The 21,499-nt window shown below is 31.7% G+C and overlaps 2 protein-coding genes across 4 annotated transcripts in view; both read right to left on the reverse strand.

The window, feature by feature from the left end:
- Positions 1-3,490: 3,490 nt before the first annotated feature.
- Positions 3,491-7,271, reverse strand: LOC117913856 (probable folate-biopterin transporter 8, chloroplastic). 2 transcript variants are annotated; one of them, XM_034828945.1, is made up of 2 exons: positions 6,340-7,271; positions 3,491-5,084 (listed from the first exon to the last, which is right to left on the reverse strand). In XM_034828945.1, the coding sequence occupies exons 1-2, from the start codon at positions 6,839-6,841 to the stop codon at positions 3,931-3,933; spliced, it is 1,656 nt and encodes a 551-aa protein (XP_034684836.1). In that variant the 5' UTR covers positions 6,842-7,271; the 3' UTR covers positions 3,491-3,930. The 2 variants fall into 2 exon arrangements, with proteins under 2 accessions (XP_034684836.1, XP_034684837.1); XM_034828946.1 differs by having other exon boundaries at positions 3,491-5,073; positions 6,340-6,472.
- A 12,303-nt stretch (positions 7,272-19,574) lies between these two features.
- The window catches only part of LOC117914815 (haloacid dehalogenase-like hydrolase domain-containing protein At2g33255), a 42,814-nt gene continuing 40,889 nt past the window's right edge, over positions 19,575-21,499 (reverse strand). The window contains exons 4-5 of one of the 2 annotated variants that reach the window (XM_034830300.1): positions 20,965-21,099; positions 19,575-20,358 (exon numbers count right to left, since the gene is read on the reverse strand). In XM_034830300.1, coding sequence (XP_034686191.1) covers positions 20,194-20,358; positions 20,965-21,099 — 300 coding nt within the window. In that variant the 3' untranslated portion in view covers positions 19,575-20,193. The remainder of the gene's footprint in view (positions 20,359-20,964; positions 21,100-21,499) is intronic. The other variant, XM_034830301.1, reaches the window with a different exon arrangement.

Raw genomic sequence — 21,499 nt, forward strand, 5'->3', positions numbered from 1 at the left:
TTATTGACGCTGAACGGATTTACTTACGTGGGAGAGGCTTTGGCATAAGGAGCTTTTGATAGACTGTACAAAGGTGCCTACATGGGTCTTTTCTCCAGACTGCACCCCCCCTCCCCCATCATAGAACTTGAATTTGGATGGGGTTCCTATACTTGATTTTCCCTCTGTTTATCCCTTTTAAATGTCTTGACTGGGATTTGCTAGGTTCAGTTGTGTGGTAGAGTATCTACCGGTTCATGGTACAGGTATAAAATCGATCTGGTTTCGATTTTACTTGCTTGAAGATATTTAACAATGATTACTGCAAACAACCTACTGCTAAAGGTTGAGATACGTCATTGTCCATTTGGAGACGCACAACAATTTAGCAGGGACAACGAACATCCTTCAGGAAGACCCTGTGTTTCATCCAACAGAAATCAATTCAGAAACGTCCTTATAACAACCAGAAATTGATTCTGAAACCGAAGCAGTCGTGAGTGGCTTTCTCGAGGCGTCATTCCTAATTCCCGAAAGCATTTCAGATCAGTATGAGACTTCAGGATGGAAATTAAAGAACTTCCCATGACTGCCAGATTCGGTACTTTGTTTTGAACAGAATGATGTCTCGTGATTCTGGTATCATGGCTCTATGATGTATTTCTCGTCAACAAATCCTCAGGTTATATTGAACAAAGTTCAAAGAAATCTCGAGTTCTTGAAGCCTGGTGGGACAGCATTGATTCAGAAAACTTCACAAACTGTTACAGGAATAAGGGAGATGGAATTTAGTTTCGTGCCCTGTCTGACCAGTTCTATCCTACGCCTGAGCACTACAAACCTGTGAGAGAATAATTCATTAGGTAGCCTCAATTTAATCCAGGAATTTATGAAGGTTATTTTCCAATGACAGTCTTCTGAATCACCTTGGCTCAGAGTATGACCCCTTGCCCAATGAACAGAATGCTAAGAGTCTCTGTTACTATTTCTAAACTGGTCCTTCGTGTGAAATGACCAGCCTAGATTTGAGACTTATTATCAGATTGATTTGGTCATGAAAGACCAAGTGTTGCACTCACTAGCTTGGTTGATTGGCACCAATGCTGGCAAGTTTCGGAGCATTCGTATCAGCTTTAAAGAGCCCATGAAACGGTATGTTGTGGATGGAGACTTGGAGTCGGTTCTTCATGCATGAAACAATAATGGCAATATTATGCACCAGTGGCTCGGATCCCAGAACTTGTTCCTGTGCTGTGCTTAATGGGTACAGAATTTAATTTACAGGCCAACGCATGCGAAAACAAGAAGACTACTTGGTTTGAAGACCAGAAGGTGGTTCACGGGTTAACTAGGGGAAATGTGAAGCATGTCGAGAGGCAGCTGGCCGGTTTATGTTTATACTATTATTTTCATGGGTTTCTCATGGATCAGTTTTCGTGACCCATGACAAGGGATCTTCTCTCGTTAATGGGTAGCAGAAATGGTGGTGGAGTTTGACGCTGGAGTATCACGGAAATAAGAGAATAAAATAAAAAACAAAAATAAAAAACGGCTTCAATTGGTTCTATCTTGTTATCCTTTAAGTACGCTGGAATTATCAAAAAGCATTGAATCTTGGGAAGCCTTCATCAATAGAATCAGATCACCAACCTTTTTTCCTCGACACAGCCGGGCGTGACATGGAAGAAAAGACGGATGAAGGAGCCCCGTTACTTGAAAGAGCAGCACGTGGACTGTCTTCAACTACTTGACTCCAATTGACGGTCCTGATGATCACGAATTTGTTTTTGACCAGTATGTGGTGGGGACAGCCTTTGATGACAGTGAAAAATGCTCAAGGCCTTTTGAGATAATGGCAAAGAAAATCCAATAGATGGCAACTTGTTGCTCAGGCTCTTCGTGGCGATGTCCTTGATTGCGCGGATACCTATAGACAACCTTCTCTGATAAATCCTCTCCTTGAGAAGCATATAAATCAGATGATACCATCATCTTTTCCAGAATGCTTCAGATCACCTTTCCAGTTCCGCTTTCATGACACTCGCCGCCCATCTTCCCTTTACGTACAACCACAGACCATTCCCCTTTTTCAAAAACTTTATCCCTAGATATCTAGGCTGCTAAATTTCATATTTTTAATAAACTTTTTTCTGCCAAATTTCTTTCCCACATGCTTTTTTTTTTTTTTTTTTTTTTGCTTCTTTTATTTTTTTTCATGGTCTTTTTTTATTTTTAATAAGTATGAATAAACTTCATGATTTCAAATAATGGGGTTTATATAATTAATTCATGTAAAATTAAATTGAGCTTCGATGGGGCCTGACATCCTTAATATTTTCTCCGATATCGATTCAAATGAGACGATTGTTTGATATTTAATTAATTTTGATTCCTATTTATGATGTAAATGAGTTTGTTTTATATCTATTGTTGAGTTAACTATTATTTTTTTATTGAAGTGCATAACTTGCTGTTAGGTACATTTCCTACCACCCCATTTTCAAAATTCTATGAATATGCATGTCATTGTGAATTATGCCCTTATTTTGTGTCATACTTGATTACCTTGATATATGATGCTCGTTTGATTATCTTCGATAAAAACGCGTATTGTATGTCATATTCTTGAACTAGCTTTAATGTCTTATGATAGTATTTAAGAAATAGTTCAGATATGCACTCTAACTCTACTTTATGATTGTGATTTGATTTCTTATTTGGCATGTTAGTTTTGAAATCACTTTTACTAATAATTAAAATAAATTAAATGAATGAATTATCAACACAGTTTTTAGACCAAACAGGTAAAGAAAAATGGGGGAGTATTGACTTCTAGAATAGAAAATAAATAAAAATAAAAAATAAAGAAAGAAAGAAAGGAGGGCAATACAGGTGTGCCATGCTCAAACTAGCTTTGCCTTGTCACGAGTAACATGTGGAACAACACTCTTCTACAAAGGCTGAAAGAGTAAAAGATCAAAAAGAACAATTAGGATCCACTGTTTCCCTTGTTTTATGAAGACATTTTAACATTCTCCAAAACAAAAGATATGAGAAAGAGTTTTTTCTACTTATTTTAAATGGAATTATTATATATTTATATATTATGTAAAAAAATTTAAAATATTTTTTATTCTTTCAATTATTACCCAAAATATTCTAAAAAAATAATTCAAAACTTTTCTAATTTGCTTTAAAAATAACATGCTTTTAAGGCAAATTATGGCAAACTTATTTTCAATCAAAAGTTTATCTAACATATTTTCAAAGTTAGAAATTTAAGAAATATGTTTTCAAAATTAGAAAACTGTTTCAAGAGTCGCAACTCTGTTTTAAGTTCTTATCATAAAAGTTATTTTAAAAAACAGTTACCAATTAAGGCATTGCCTGCAAGTTTTCTTTAACCGGTCCAATTATCATTCTTTAAGTATGAGTGTGAAAAGACAATGTATAACATACTCCTCTGTGACCACAGACCTGTGGTTTATGTTAAACCCTCTTATGCAAATGGTGAAAAGAAAAACCATGGATGAAATTTACACTTGGGTCCCTTTTTCTTTTAATCATGGACGAGAAATGTACACTCTGCAAACAAATAAAATAAAATCACCAACCCCAGGTGAACTATGGACATTAGCGCCATTCTTGCCTGTCATAACCCCAAATAATCTTTCATTTAGAGTATATTTGATAATGATTTTTGAAAGTGTTTCTAATCTTTTTAATACTTAAAAGATAATTTCAAGTATTAAAAAATTTGAAATACTTCATAAAATCACTACCAAACAGACTCTTAATCTTATATGAGAGCAGGCTGACTTAGCAACTTCCATTGTGTTGCGTTGACTAAACGATGCACCAGAAACACGGTAGACATTATGCTCTTATGCCACGATAAGGCAATGGTGCTTAGCCTCTTCTACCCAGCACCCTCCAAAAACACTGCTTCTTTTACCTCTGCTCCTCGTATTCTCTTTCTCGCCGGTAAGCATAAATTGAATCAAGAGCTACTCTTCCAACCCTTCTATTTCTTCTACTTCTTTTACTTGTACCCTTCTTCCTTTCCTTTTCAGCTGTTGGGTCCACCATGGGTACAAGGTGCATCCACCCCAAAGGCACTAAAGCTGCAAGGAACTGTATCAGAATCCCCACAGGCAGGCTCGAGTAGTCACCGCCTGTTATTCCAATTAGAGAAGCCAATCCAGCACCAAAAACCCCACTGAATATTGATGACAAACAAAATGCTGATGCTAAGAAAGAAGTCAGAGATCCTTCACAACCTGATGGACACAAACTTGCAAAAAGCACTGAGAACGGTAGGAGCTTAAACTGTGCAATAGTTTCTGCTACACCTGAAAAACAAAGAGCAAACACCTGGTTTGGAATACCCAAACTGAGATTTATCTGTCTTACTAGAACAAGGTCCAGAAGAAGGGAGGAGGCATACAGAATCTGCACAGTGCCAATCAGTTTCCTCATGGGAATCCTTTTCCAGAACTGATTATAGAGTACAGTTGCAGATAGAAGCATCAACTGACTAACCACTCGAGACATCCCAATAGTTGAAGGATCAAGGCAAAGGCATTGTGTTTGGTAGCAAAAGATGGGCCCTGACAGAATTGGGACCATGGCAATAGAAACTACAACCCAAGCAAGAGGGCGACAGATGCTATCTTCACCAATTGTTGTCATAAGGTTAGAGAACTGTTCTCTAACACCTTCAAAGATCGATTTCCTAACAAGATTCTGATCCACTGGTTGTGGTAAGCCAAGAGAATCCTCTTTCGTAGTCAAGGACACTGCAACTTGAAAGAGGAGTAGAATTGCGAATACAAGAAACATTGTATTGGGTTGTGTGTTTTGTAAAAAATATCCACCAAATAAGTTGCCAAGGATTCCACCAGCAGCCACAGCCATGAAAGCATAAGATTGGAGGCCACCCCTTCTATGCTTTTGGCCATACTCTGCAACAAGAGCATCCTGTGCAACTTCTGTAATGGATGCTCCAAGATTACTGAGAAGAACACACAGCATAAGAGTAGCAAGTGCTTCACCTGCAACTGGGATCAATGACAACGCCCCCCAAGAGAGAATCTGCAAAAAGGCTAAAGAGTTTGATTTCCATCAATGTCTTTCATCACATTTAACAATTCCTAGCTATTACATCTCCATTATGTCCACTTTTAAGCAAAGCTCTTAGTTTGACAACCGAGTTACAAATTATCCATCAGACTGAATCCTAGATCTCTGTCTATGACAATTGTTACATATTTCTTTTATCAATTCAAGATTTATTCAAATCCTTTGCACAGTAACCAAACACTAAAACACAAACAAACTAAACACCCATCACAGAAGTAAACATTTTCATAACACATATAGAGAATAGGAAAATTATTCTTATAGAATTTTGTCCTCTAAGTATTACCGTTTAGCTACTAAGATTAAAAGCCCGCTTGAGATTTGATGGAATTAGTAGTGCTTTCTAATGCTTGGAGGCATTTCCTTGCAAAAATTAGGTGTTTAACAAAAGTTTAAAAGCCACTTCTAAAAACATGGAGAATCACTTGATATATGATTCTTCCAAAAATCATTTTTGAAAAATGCTATAAAACAAAAGCACTTTAATCAAAATCATTGCCAAATGGGCTCTAATTCACCTTCTATTGATTTTCATAAATATGTTGCAGACATGACTCCCTATATTGAATTCATTGTAATTAGGACTGACAAATTTTTTATTTTTCCCTGAACTTTGGGATAAAGCAAAGTGCAATTAAAAAAGTGGGAAGGAAAGAAGATTGCTTGCACTTTACAACTAATCCCTTGTCTTATGAGGAAACAGCTTGATGCAGCTACCTCAATTTTATACATTCTTCATCGGAAGTTTCGAATATTAGTACATAAATCAAATCAAGGAAAATTTAAAGTGGGAGAAAGGATCAATACAGCAAAACCATGTAGAGGGAAGACAAAAAGAATAAAGAGAATATAAAATACCAACATATGCTATGAGTGCGGATCAAACAACAAGGAAATTCAACGGTAATATTTGCTTATAATAACAAATTAAACAGAACCAAATTTGAACACAATGAAATGCTTCCTTTGGTTGTTGAGAAAATTAATAGATATCAAATAAGAAAAAACAAAATTCGCTTCTGCTGTTTCCAAATAGATGAAAGATCTAACTCCAGAATAGAAGAAACTAAAACCAAAAACATTATGATATGCTGGGAAGAGAGAGATTTTTACTTCATTTTCTCATCATTTTACGGCAACCAAACAGAGCATACAGTCAAACCCACTAAGGTGAAGCCAAGATTTATGGAACAGAGTCTATAGAAGATGTTGACTGACCTCCAAGGAAAATATAAGGGATTCTGTGAGCACCACCAATGTAAAAAGCATCTGACAAGATTCCAAACAGAGGCTTGCCCACCATGGGAAGGTTACCAATGTTCTGCACAATCTGCATCATTGAAGGGTCCAGTCTAAGATTGTGGGCCATGTGGAAGTTGAGCGCAAGCCATGGAAAACACCTGAAACCTTGTACCCCGTACCCAAACCCGCATAAACCCAACATCTGCCGACTACCCACTTGGGAAGAAGATTCTCTCCTCTCTTCATCTCCACTGTTTTTCTTACCATGCTTTTTGTTCACTAGTTCAGTGGCTACCGTGATGTGGTGTATGAGATGGGTCGAGAGTTTCACGGATTTATCGACGGCGTTGGGGTTCTGATGATGATTCGAACAGTGGACAGGCTTCACGCGAAACAGAGAGGGTTTTGGTGGGGGTTTAAGGACTGACGGGGTGATTGGGTTTAATGGGGCTCTCACAGAAATTGATGGGAAAATCATAGTAAGTTTGGTTAAGACCTTAGAAAAGAAGAACTCAAAAAAATCAGATGAAACTCGATACCAGAGGAATTGCCCAGTCTGATGAGGAAAACGAAAAAATAAAGAAGAGAACGGAGGATCCCGGGTTCCTCAAAGAAGAAGAAAAGGAAAGAATAATATAATAAAAGAGAAGAGGCGCATCTAGAAGAGTGTAGGGCTGAAGAGGGTATTCTGCATAGAGCAGTGGGTTTCTTGGAGTGGGTCATCGTTGTTTTCTTGCAGATCTGAAGGGCCCAGCCAGCACCCAAACCCAATACTCACGGATCCTACTCTCTCAGAAGTCAGAACTCATACGTCCATGTACAAATCCCATCATCATCATCACCATCTTTTAGACTCAAATGTCCTTCTCACACATGTGCTGATACCTCTTTTGCCCGCTCCCACGTTATTAGCTACCAACCAAGACCTTTTTCTTTTTCGTTTTTGCTCCTTTATTGGACGAAAAAGAAAAGGGTCATTTGATTAAAATAAAAAAGAGAAGAAAATCATCCTCCGTCTGTAAAACTAAGTTGACTAATATATTGATTTTTCTTTCTTTTTAATGCTTAATAAAAATAAAATATTATATAAATAAATAATCTAATATTTAACATTATTAAACATTAAGATTCTATTTTTAAAATTAAGTAAAAAAAAACAAACACCACTTAACCCTCCAACTTTTTTCCACTTTTGTAAAAATACTTTTTTTAAATTAAAATATATATAAATAATTAAAATATCAAATGATATTTATGTTAAAAATATATTATTTTTTAATTTCAAAAAAATGACAAAAATTAATTTTACAAATTTGGGATCCCATCGTAAAAGACTTTTATTCATTTTTTATATTATTTATTTTTTAATTAATGTTTCATAACATAAAAAATGTGACAACCACCATTCTAAAAGTAATATTTTTAATCCTAATTTAGAATATTTAAAAAAATTTAAAATTTATGATTTAATTGTGGACATGAGGAGGGAGTGTTTGACAAAAATAAATAAATTAATTAACCACTTGTATATGTAAAAAATGAGAACCATTCTTTTAGGTAGGTTTGAAAACATAAATTTTAAATCAATTAATCTTTACTTGAAAAGCACTAAATTTGTTTAGTGGAAGGACTTTGACTACTTATCACAAAATATTATAAGTGGATTTAAAATTTTATAACTTTTTTATTTTATATTTATCTTTTGTAAAATAAATATTTTTATTATTAAAAAATTTTGTATTAAAATATGTCTTATTTTAACTAAAATATTTTATTGTTAGTTCCTTTATGTACTAAAATTAAAATCTTTTAAAAATTTTATTTTAGTTGATGTCTAGGAATTATATTAAATCAAACATTATTTTTAATTGATTTATACCCTAAAATTGAATTTCTTTTAAAATAAAATTCTTTATCTTTAGTTATCACTTCATAGAATAAAATTAGAATTTCAAATAAATTATGATTATTTTAGAACTAATTTTTTAAAGGGTTAATGAAGGAAATGAAAAATTATGATTATATTTCTTTAAATGATTTTGATAAAATAAAAAGAATAAAAATATCACATGCGTCTCCAGCAAACTTGTTTTTTTATTAGTGAAAAACTAACTTTTTAAAAGTTTGAAGTCGTCATCTATTTTTATTTATTTCAAAAAGAAAAAAAATAAAAAATAAAACTTTGTATAATTCCTTATTTGAAAAAAAAAAAAAACAAACAAATCTACAAACCAATAAATAAATTTGGAAATTAAGTTACCTATCAAGACCATTATAATAAATAAGTGGTAACACCTCTCTGAACTTTATATACCTACCTACAATCTCTATTAAGCCAAATGAAAGAATTTACAAATACCAAAAATGACTAATTAATCACATATACTGAAAAAGTATGATGCAAATATACAACAAGATAAAAATAAAAATAAAAAGTTACAAGAATATACTGCATTAATAATCAAAGAATTGCACAAAATGACTTATTAGATTAATTAGAAAAAAAAATAGATTTATTGTTCAAATATCATAACATAATTTAAAAAAAAAATAGAAAGAATCTATTTATATTAAAAATAATTTTAGATTAATGATTTCAATTTATTTAGCTATAAGCTTTTAATTTAATAATAAAAGATTTGATTTTTATTCACATTTAACTTTGTTTCTAGAGACCTTTGCTCGTCTTTCATTAAAAAGAATTTTATTAGATACAATTTTACTTAAAAAAACGATGCAATTTGATTTTGTTTATAAGAAATGGTTTTTTTTTTTTTTTTGTTAGGAAAATGACGAGTCTTTACATATTTATTTTCATGGAATATTTTGATTTTGGAAAATTTTCTACAAGGTATTCAAAAAAAATTTTGACAAATTTATTAGAAAAATTATTTTTACGAATTTATCTAGAAAAGAAATTGTCAAATTTATTTACAAAAAGGGATTTTCCAATTAATTTACAAAAGAAGAGATTTTCTTATTATTTTATTGAAAACAAGATTTACACTTATAAATATTATAGTATGTTTGACAATAATTTTGAAAAGTGTTTTTACCATTTCTAATACTTAAAAAATAAAAATTTTTTAAGTGTTAAAAAGACCAAAATTATTATTAAATGTACTCTTATTATATTTTTTAAGAAGTGATTTTTGCATAGGAAAGGGTTATTACTAATTTATTTAAAAGGAAAAATTCAATTCAAATTTTTATTTAAAAAACATGTGGCTTTTATAAATTACTAAAAAAATATTTTACAAATTCTTTTATAAGAATGTTCCGATCCAATTGATTAAGAAAATAATTTCCAAAACTTTAATTCACGAAAATGATTCCCATCCAATTCTTATTAAGAAAATAATTCTTAACAACCTCCATTTATAAAATTATTTCCAATCCCAATTAAGAGAAAAAAAAAATCATTTAATCATTAAAAAGATATTTTACAAATAAATTTAACTTAAAAAAAAGTTATACAATTTCATTAGAAAGACCCCCCCAAACTTTTTTCTATAATTTACAAAGAAGATCAAATTTGTTAGAGGAGATTATTATTATTATTTAGAGAAATTTAAGAAAAAAAATATTAAAGGAAATATTGAAGATGGATTTTATCTTTTGTTCTTGTTGATAAGATTTTGAATTTTATTATTTTTAAGAAAATATTTTTTTAATTTTATAGAGGAAAATATGATTTTATAAGAAAAGTTTTCTATTTTTATTCAATAAGAGGTCTACCTCTACACTTCAAAGGATTTTTGCAGTTTTTATTTTAAAAAATAATAAATAAATAAAAATAAGCATTTTTTGGACAGTTTTATTCATAATCAATTTTTTTGTAGTCTTACTAAAAACCAATTTTCTGGACAGTTTTGTTAAAAACATTTCTGAACAATTTTCTGGGCTGTTTTATTTACTAAAAGGAAAATTTCGAGGCTATTTTATTTTATTTTAAGTTTAATTTTTTAGAATGTTTTATTTACTAAAAAAGATTATAGGTTGTTTTATTAGAATTAAAAATAATTAATCGGTTAAAAGAGATAAAATAATTCTCAATTTAATCTCTTTCATATTTTTGTTTAAAGAATAACACATTTTTTACATAAATGTCCTTAATTATTTTAAGTATTTATATATATATATTTAAAAAATAATTATTTTTATAAAAAAAAATAAGGGTATTTTTATTAGAATGAGATTAAAAAAAAGGATAAAGGAGTAGATTTTTAAAATTATGTTTTTAATGACCCTTTTAATTAAATAATTAGAAAATGATTTTTTTTAGATTTCTTTATTTGCTAAAAACAAATTTTTTAGATTATTTAAAAGAAAATTTTCTGGACAAAATAAAGAGATGAGGATGGGGAAGTGTACCGCAATAGCTCATAGCAAATCAATCCCAAGAAAGGCTTTACGAGGATACAAACAGCCTCACTTTCTTGCTAAAAACAATACAAGAATTATAAAAAAATAAAACAAACAAACAGAGAGAGACAGAATGTCATACCTCCTATGAGCTGTCCACCACCATCCCTAAACCCTAGGGTTTTTCCGCTCTTTATAGGCCGTCAGTTTGGTCTTCCCGTGAGAAAGTTCCTGCCCTCTACATGGTGCATCCCAGCTCCAAACAAAAGTGTCAAAGAGTTGGGCCCATACACATTAAGAAATAAAATTTTGGTGTCAATCAACTTGATTCTTAAGTTTTAAATTATTTTTAAAATTTATTAATCTCATTAAGAAATAAAAAGTGTTTATTATTACTTGATTTGAATTTCATTTGTTTAATAAGAAAATTTGGAAAAAAAAATGTACTTATTCATAAAGAAGAAACTAATATAACTATTCTAAACCAATTTTGGTTCAAGAAAATTTGGTATTAATTAGCTCATTTTTTTTTGTTCTAACTAATTTTTAAAAACTACTATATTTATTAAGAAATACCTTAAGAGGGTGCTTCGTATAACTTAATACTTATTATTTAATGATTTAAGTTGATTTTAAGTCAAATTATAATTAAGTTATTAACTTAAAACTTATTATTTAATTTTTATTTTAAGTATTAGTGTTGTTTGATAAACTTAACTTAAAATTTATTCTAAATCATCAACATATTTATTTTTATAAATTATAACTAGGGTAAATACGATCAAATAACAATGCAGGTTATAGAGTAGTAAAAGAGATTATGGAGATAATTAAAGCAAATGACAATAAAAATGTAAATAAAAATGTGAACTTAAGAATAAATTAATTATTTTTACTTATTACTTAAAATTGTTTTTGATTTAAGTCATGCTATTAAATTATTTTACCATACATATTTAATTTACTTAATAACTAAAATTAAGTTATTAAGTTAGTTTACTAGACACCCACTAAGGTGGTGTTTTTTTTTTTTTTTTACTTTACTCTAAATAGAAATTTAATGTTTAATAGTATTAAGTATTAAATTATTTATTTTTTATAATATTTTATTTTAATTAAACATTAAAAAGTAAAGAAAAATCAATATATTGCTTTTTCCATTTAGAAAAAACCAAAATATTTGACTTTTTTTATTCAATAAAAAGTTGGTAATAAGTTATAAAAAAGTAAAAAAACAAATAACGTATAGTCTAAAAGTAAATTGCTATCAACAAAAAGCTAAAAAAACAGACACCCATTAAATTTCCCTTCATTTGAAATTTCTTTGACTAGTGAAAATATTTGAAGAAATTAAAAAACTCATTAAGTTAGAATGTGAGTGCTCGAGTAGAGGGTACATTGATGAATAGTAGGTGATAGATGCATGAAGAAAGGGCAGTATATCAATATGCATGAATAATTTTTCAATGTACCATCTACATTCTCCACATACTAGTTAACGGTCTTCTCTATATGACTAATTAGTGTTGATGCCTTGCGTCCCAATGATCCACGTAGCTATCAAGTGGACGCACGCTTTCAACCAAGATTGAGTTCTGGTTCAGTCTTCCCTGCAAAAGATGTCTGGACAGGATGTCCGGACACACCCTCCGATGGTTTTGTCAGCCATGGCTCAAGAGATTAAGTTATCAGGCTTTTTCAGGGATAGTCAGCTTACCTTTCTCCTTGTGTGAAGGTCCTTTTATATAGTATCAGAAGTTCTGTCTCCCTCTTTAATGGTGGGAAGACTTTTTGGCTCGTCATGATGCCTCTAGATGGTGGCAGGGTCATCATCACCCTACGGACGACTGTCAGAGATCGTGGGAAGCGACTTATCATCATTCCTGTCATTTCGCTCTGCAGGCGGCGGAACGTGGATTGTGGCAGGCTGTCGGAATGATGTAGCAAGGCTTACTCACTTTAGTCGATGATCCGGACAACATATCCAGATAGGGATATGCTATCGTCCGGATGTGATATTCGCGAGTGCCGTGTGCTTCTCCCTGAGGGAGTCCGGATAGGGGAGCGCGTCACGTGTCCTCTTGGGGGAGTCCGGATGGAGTTACTCCGGATAGCGATGCGCACCACGTGTCATCAGGGGGAGGGGTCCCTACAATTAGTAGATGCATATCATTGTGAGACATTTCATAGGCTTCCAAAAGGTTTTTTTTTTTTTTTTTTTTTCTAGACAAAAAATTCCAAAGCATTTAAAAGAAACGAAAAAAACCCCTAAATTAATTAAATTTCAAGTTGGAATTGTTAAAAATAAAATATTATAATAACAACCTCTTAAAAAAAATAATCATGACCCAATTTTGTTTTTTCTTTTTTATTTCAATATCTATTTTATTTGAAAAACATTTGTGAAGATTTAAGGAAAATAAAAAAATAAAAAATAAAAAATAAAATATTAAGATTTTAAAAAAAAATAATAATAAGACAGGGTTTGAGAAAAAAAAATTCAAATTTTATTGCAAAAAAGGTTTCTTATCAAGAAATTATATTTAAAAAAAAAAAAGATTTTGTAAAAAAAATCAAGAAAATAAATCAATTATCGAGATCATACTACTAATAAGAAATATGAATTTTTAAAATGTTTATATGTTTAATCGTTCTTCTATTTTTTTTTTTTTTAGGATTAAAATATCAATCACGATGTTAGACAATATCATATATCTTAATAAAAAATATGAATTTTAAAAGTATATATTAAATTCCCAATTCCATAAATATATCTCCCTACCACGAAGGAAAAAAAAATGATATTAGGTAATAACATCATGTTTGCTTATAAGAAATATTAATTTTTAAAGTTTATACTAAATAGTAAACATAATGGAGAAATTTTTTTAAACATTTTTGTAGGAATTCAAAAAATAAAATCCTTGTTAAATAGGGATTAGTTGACCTCTTTATCTCATTTTAAATAAAGAGATATGGATTAATTCTAAATCTCATTTTTGTATTTCAGTGTTACATTCTCTATGGCAACCGTATTATCATTTTTCACAATGAAAAAAAAAAAAAAAAAAAACCTTCTCTCTCTATCATTCTTGATGGTATCAAAGCCAAATTTGGCTTCTTAGGGTTTTAAATTTTTTATTCTCAAGCCTTCATCGCTAGTTTTTTAAGAACCTGCAAAAATTTGTTTTCTAAAGAAAAAAAAATCTGCTTTGTTTTTTAATCCAAAAACAAAATATTTCTTATTATAGCGTGCATTCTTGCAGCCTTTTCATTGACATCAAATTTTTTGTTCCAACTTCCAACACTGCCTTATAACCCTTCCTCAGCCTTCATTGTCATTTTTTCTCTAAAAACTCAAATGTGAAATACGACATGGCGACGAAGAGGCAAGAATCCTTTTCTGAAGTAACCTTTGGTCAAGAAATCATACAATCCAATAATTATGGTGATTCGGAGACTACTGTTCTTCCGATCACTGGACACAAACTCAATGACTAGAATTATCTCCAATGGTCGAAGTTAGTAATGATGTTTATGTGTGGAAAAGGAAAAGATGATTACTTCATCAGAGCGGTCACCACGCCTTCACCTAAAGATTCGAAGTTCAAGACGTGGAAATCAAAAAATAGCATGGTCATGTCTTAACTTATAAACTCCATGACCAATAAAATCAATGAGGACTTCATATTTTATGAGACAACTAAGGAAATCTAGGATGTTGCAAAGTTAAACCTACTCGGACAAAGAGAATACATCCAAGATATTTGAGATAAGAGGAATCCTTAATGATCTTAAATGGAGGGAACTCAGAGTCACACAGTATTTCAATGCACTTGGTAGGTGTTGGCAACACCTAGACCTATTTGATGAGAATAAACTTGGATGTCCAGACTGTTATCGAAAATAAAAGACAATTGTTGAGAAGGAGAAAGTCTTCAAGTTCCTGTTTGGACTCAATAATAATCCGGATGAAGTTAGAGGACAAATCCTCGAACCAAAACCTTTTCCTTCCATCCGAGAGGCGTGCTTTGAGGCAAGAAGGTAAGAAAGTAGGTAGAAAGTAAAGCTGGGAAAAAGCTCCTCCTTGACATCTAGTGAGAGTTTTGCTTTCACTACTCATGGTTCAAATCAATCCCCTATGACAACAAGCAAAAGAAGAATGGCAGGCCCTGGTGTCATCATACCATAAACATGGGCGTACGAAGGACCGTTGTTGACAAATATATGACAAACCAATGGATTGGAAACCTCACAGCTCATCCAAAGAAGGTCAAGGTCTAGTAGCTAACTCGGGGGAAGAGAAAGAGCAGCAGACATTCAATAGCTCCACTTTTTTCAACAGGAAACAAGTGGAGATCAGTTAAAAACTGATCACTCAGACAACCTCTTCCTAATCAACTCCAACAGGAGTAGCATCCGTATCTCATAAAGGTAAATTTTCAATGGCCTTGAACTCCCAAAAGGAGAAGAATAACCATTGGATAATTGACTCTGGAGCCTCCAATCATATGACAAGCAATGCCAATTTATTCCACGTGTACAGCCTATGTTCTGAAAATTCTATAATTTGTATTCCTAATGGTTTTATGTGTAAGGTGGTTGGAATAGGTTCAATAGTCATTACCAAATATTTAGCACTTAAATCTGTCTTGTTGGTTCCAAATTTGATTTACAACTTGATGTCAATAAGTAAGCTTACATGTGACTTGAATTGCGGTACTAATTTTTCTCCAACACTATGAATTTTAAGACTTGGAATCGGGGAGGATGAGTGGCACTCAATGCTAAGGAAAGTGTTGGACTCTTATCTTCTTGAGGTTCCTAATAATCCTAAAGAACAAACTCAAGTTGCATGTGGTGCTTCTTTTCCTATTTCTTTTCATGTTTCAAATAATGATAGTGCAATTATGTTATGGCACTTTAGACTTGGGCATCCAAATTTTTGTGTATTTGAAAAAACTATTTCTTGATTTACTCAATAATACCAATGCCAAGTTTCTTCAATGTGAGATTTGTCAATTGTCAAAAGATGCAAGAACTAATCTTCCCATTCAAGGGTACAAAGTATCTCATCCTTTTGCTCTCATACGTAGTGATATTGGAGTCCATCTAGAATCAATAACATTACAGGAGCTAGATGGTTTGTATCATTTGTTGATGATCAAACTAGAACAACTCGAGTTTACCTTATGAAAGAAAAATTTGAAGTTAGTCCTATATTTCAAAAATTCCATACCATGATCCAAACCTAGTTTCAAGCAAATGTTAGGGTATTTCAATCTGACAATGCTCAAGAATACTTTAACACAAACCTAGGAAACTGTCTTGAGGGTCAAAGAGTTGTACATCAGAGTTCATGTGTTGATACTCCTCAACAAAATAGAATATCCGAGAAAAAAACAGACACCTTCTAGAAGTTGCTAGATCCATTATGTTCACCATGAATGTTCCCAAACATTTTTGGGGCGAATCAATCCTTACTTCCACCTACCTTATCAATAAAATACCTTCTAGAACTCTCCAATTTCAAACACCTCTCCAAAAAATCCTTTAAGTCTATCCAAATACCTGTATAATGTCCATCTTGCCACAAAAAATATTCAAATGCATTGCCTTTGTCCACATCCATCAACACAATAGGAGCAAACTTGACCCTAAAGCTAACAAATGTCTTTTCTTTGGATATTCCCCCACACAAAAAAGGGTAGAAATGTTATTTCCTTGCTACCAAGAAATTTTATGTCACTTTAGATGTCACCCCTCTTTGAAAATCAACCATTTTTCACCAAAAATAACATTCAAGGGGGGAACATACAAGAATGTGATTTTTGGTTTCAAGAAGTTCCTAGAATTGAACCTAGTGCTTCGGTTAACCAACCTGTACCTGATATACCTCAACCTATCCCTTCAACCTCACAATCTGAGCCAAGAGATTCACTCAAATCTATGGCATAAACTACCAAAAGACATTTCCCCCTATTGCCAAACTTAATACCTAGAGAGTACTGTTGTCTTTACCAGTCAATTTAGATTGGACTCTTCAATAATTGAATGTCAAGAATGCTTTCTCAATAGAGATCTAGAAGATGAAGTCTATATGGAAATCCCTCCAAGATTTTAGAATAAATCCAATGTTGGTAAGGTTTGTAAACTTTATAAATCCTTATATGGACTTAAACTATCTCCTAGAGCATGGTTTGATAGGTGTACTAAGGTAGTTAAGAAACATGGGTACATACAAGGCTAGACAGATCATACTTTATTCATCAAACATTCCTTGAATGGGAAGATTACTATTCTTATTGTCTATGTTGATGATATTATCTTGACAAGCATACAAATGAAATGGATAAGTTGAAGGAAGTATTAGCCAATGAGTTTGAAATAAAAGACCTAAGACCTCTTTAATATTTCCTAGGCATGGAAGTGGCTCACTCAAATAAAGGTATTGTGGTTTCTCAATGAAAATAGGTTATGGATTTACTAAAGGAAACAAGGATGCTAGGATGCAACCCTTCATATACTCCTATGGAATCAAACTACAAAGCGAGACTAATGATAGAAAGCCCCCAGTTGACAAAAGAAGGTACCAACGACTTGTAAGGAAACTCATTTATCTTTCCCAAACACAACCTGAAATTGGTTTTTTAGTAAGTGTCATAAGTCCATATATGAACAATCCTAATGAAGAGCACCTTGAAGTCGTGTATCAAATTCTACGGTATTTAAAGATGACACTGGGAAAAGGTCTCTACTTTAGGAAGGGAACCAACGAAGGGATTGAAGTCTACTCTGATGTTGATTCGACAAGGCCCATTCAAGTTAGAAAGTCTACTACCTACTACTACACGTATGCTTGGGGGAATTTTGTAACTTGGCAAAGTAAGAAGCAATCTATTGTAGAAAGAAGTAGTGTTGAGGCAAGGTTCAGGGCTCTTGTTCAAGGTATTTATGAAGAAATATGGTTGAAAAGATTGCTTGAAGAATTGAGAATTGAAGTTGACAGAGGAATGAGTGTTTGTTGTGACAATCTAGCCACAATCAACATTGCAAAGAATCTGGTTCATCATGACATAGCCAAACATGTTGAAATAAATCATTACTTCATCAAAGAAAAGATTGAGAAAGGGAACTCAATTTGATTTATACTCCAACTAGTCTTCAAAGTAGCTGATATTTTCACAAAAGCTCTTCCAAGGGTGAAGTTTGAGGAATTGATTTCCAAATTGGTAATGATACACATTTATTCCATAGCTTTAGGGGAAGTGTAGGAATTCAAAGAATAAAATCCTATTAAATAGGGATTAGTTGATCTATTTATCTCCTTTTAAATAAAGAAATATGAATCAATTCCAAATTTCATTTTTATATTTAAGTTTTTAGTTCTAGGGATATCTTTATGTTGAAATAAATCTTACTTCATCAAAGAAAAGATTGAAGAAGGGATACTCAATTTGATTCATACTCCAACTAGTCTTCAAATAGCTGATATTTTCACAAAAGCTCTCCAAGGGTGAAGTTTGAGGAATTGATTTCCAAATTGAGAATGATGGACATTTATTCCATAGCTTTAGGGGAAGTGTAGAAATTCAAAGAATAAAATCCCTATTAAATAGGGATTAGTTGATCTATTTATCTCCTTTTAAATAAAGAAATATGACTTAATTCCAAATCTCATTTTTGTATTTAAGTTTTTCATATATATGATATCTTTATGTCCTTAATTCCTTAGTTTTAAGGATATCTTTATGTCCTAGAATTAAGGAATTTTCTATGGCAGGTAGTTGCCATCTTTCCTATTTATATACCATCATTTTTCACAGTGAAGAATAAGAAAAAAAAAAAAAAGTTTTCATTCTTGAATTTTAATAAAATAATATTTATGCAATCAAGTATAAATTAATATTGATGTAGGTAAAAATTTTATTTCATTGAAAACATATTATATTTAAATAGTTAAAAATTAAAATATGGTATATTTATAAAATAGTTAAAATTTTATCGAAAAAAATATCTATATTAAAAATTTAACTTAAATTAGTCAAATTTTTATTTCTCGAGCTAAATTTATCTAGTCTTTTACTAGAAGTATCTTAAATTTTTAAATATATTTATATTCATTTATTTTAAAAAATTAAAAACTATTATGAAACCAAGGTTTGGTATTACTCGGTTTTTTTATGATAACAAAATAAGATTTCAAATTAATGATTTATCCTAAGTGTGTTTAAGTAAGATAATTTTGAAAGTAACAATCATAAAGATAAATAAAGTTAAAAGAAAATTAAGGAGAAGACCTCAAAGAGAATATCAATCAAGACCTATTTTCTAAAATCTCTTTATAAGGTTATTTGTACACTAGGAATATGTATTTCATTTTTACTTAAGCATCTAAAATCATTAAAGTGCATTTTACTCTTGTATAAAATAAATGAAAAATCTTTCTAAATGAAAACCATCTTTGTTTAGTGTTATTCATAGTTAAAAAGTTTTCAAAATGATAATAAGTTCATCTCATTCAAAAATTTTAAATAAGATTTATAAAATATTATATTTGAAAGTTTATTTTAAAAACTTCATTAATAATTTCGTACCATATTTTTTTTGTTGTGACAAGTTGTATTCATAATTTATCTTATAAAATTTAGTTTTTATTTAATATTTAAAAAAATATTAATAATTATTTTCATTAATTGTTTTAATAATTCGCTTATTTGTGGATAAGTTTATTTTTTTAATCTTTTTTAAAAATAAATAAGAATTAAATCAATATGAAAATATGAAAAGTAAAAAATAAAATATAAAATGATGATATAAAATAAAATAATAATATAAAACAAAACTACTGGCCCATTTAAAAATATATATCGGATAAAATGGGCAAAACGCCCATTAAATCAGAAAGAAATCGCTGATTTTCGGCCCAACCGACTATCCCCACGTTGTTGCCTGCCAATAATCGAAAAAATCCTTGAAATTTCGGCTACTATCATTGATTTTTTGAAGCCTGCCTACCACTAATGGGCTACAGAAATAATAATAAGTTTTGTGCATTAAATGGAACCGTCTTCTACTGTCTGTTCCTGTAGCCATATATCATTCTACCCCAAAAGGGGTTGAATCGGACTAAGAGGCATCTCTGTAAGTACAATAACGATCTTACCCACCCACATCAACGTGATACGAGCAGCTGAACCAACCTATTCTACAATACCAAAGCCAATATGTGTATTGACCATTGTCTCCACAAGTATCTCTTTCCCTCGGAAAACCAAGTTCCCATGATGCTTGGCCATTCCAGGAACCAACTGTTTTCTTCTGCTTAAAAGACTGATTAATATAGTTCATGGGAAACTTATCCTAGTACTTGTAGAAACTTAAACCAGCATTATATTTGGATGAAGCATAACCTCAGCATGGTCCCACTAAGCGCCAATATGATATTATCCAAGGATTTGAGGATCATGGTTTCAGGTCAAAATTTGCTTCCAATAGTGATTGAAGTTGGGTAAGGGAAGATACCTTGAAATCGGGTTTTAGTTCTGCACTGGCCATATCATCAGAACTGTACTTCCCTGTTTCATCAAGCAAGCATGTAAATGATCCTGCTTGTTTACCACAACCCACCTGCAAGGACCAGGTAATGATTAGAGCCAAGCATACTCCATTTAGCACAGTGAATTATAGTTCAAAGGAAACACCTCGAGTACATCGAGAATATAACAGACCATGGATGTGAGCAGGTAAAACATGCATAAAGGTTAGCAAAGGTAAGAGCACAGTCTATTTTATATTGTGGAAAGAATATCCACACACAAAAGAGAGAGAATGCCATATAATTAAGTGGCAAATTGGATGACACCATAGAAGTAATCCAGAGATCACATGAGAATGCCATGTAATTAAGTGGCACAAATTGGATGATACCATAGAAGTAATCTAGAGATCACATATTTATTACACCTAAAAGTAAGCCCAAAAAAAGAACAATTTTCTGTCACTTGAATAACATGGAGAAATCGGATGGTCCTTTTTTTAGCATACAAATATCTAAGCAGGGCTCATTTATTGTTGAGACCTGTTCATTTAATTGTGTGCTATGCATAACAACAGAGAACTGCACAAAGCTTGTATCAGGGTTTAATTCAGGTATAAGAACTGAACAATAGAAACCAGCACTTGCTGATGCATCGGAAACATTATTTTAAAAATGATTCAAGAAGAAGAACTCACATCATCTTTAAGGCTATCACCAACCATTATTACTTCATAGGGTTGAACTTCCCAAGTAGAACAGATATGTAGTAGTGGAGCTGGGTCTGGTTTATAGGGACGAAATTCTCTGCTTAGCGCCGGAGAAAATGCCATCTAGAATGACAGTTATTACAATAAATATCAAAATCTAATATTCACATGGAAAAGATTTTAAAAAGACCAATTTGAGAGGAAAGAACTATGCTGTGTACAAGTGAATACCAATGGAAAACAACAAAGGATAATGTTCAAATAGATAAAATAAGTCACTGAGTAGCACAGAAACTTCTAAAAAGCAGTGTTCATGCTGTGACACTCCTTGGACATGAACATTTGTGGCAGTGATTGGCTAAATAAAGTCCATTCTTGTACAGAGGAATATTAACTTGTCTCCCTTTAACAACACAGATAAAGAGGAAAAGTCTAATGGATCCCCTTTGGAAAAAACTGACTTTGTAAAAGCTTGTAACCACACTCTGAGATTTCGACTAAAAAAAAAACAATAAGTTCAAAA

Source organism: Vitis riparia, chromosome 5 (assembly GCF_004353265.1).
Source record: "Vitis riparia cultivar Riparia Gloire de Montpellier isolate 1030 chromosome 5, EGFV_Vit.rip_1.0, whole genome shotgun sequence".
Taxonomy (NCBI): domain Eukaryota; kingdom Viridiplantae; phylum Streptophyta; class Magnoliopsida; order Vitales; family Vitaceae; genus Vitis; species Vitis riparia.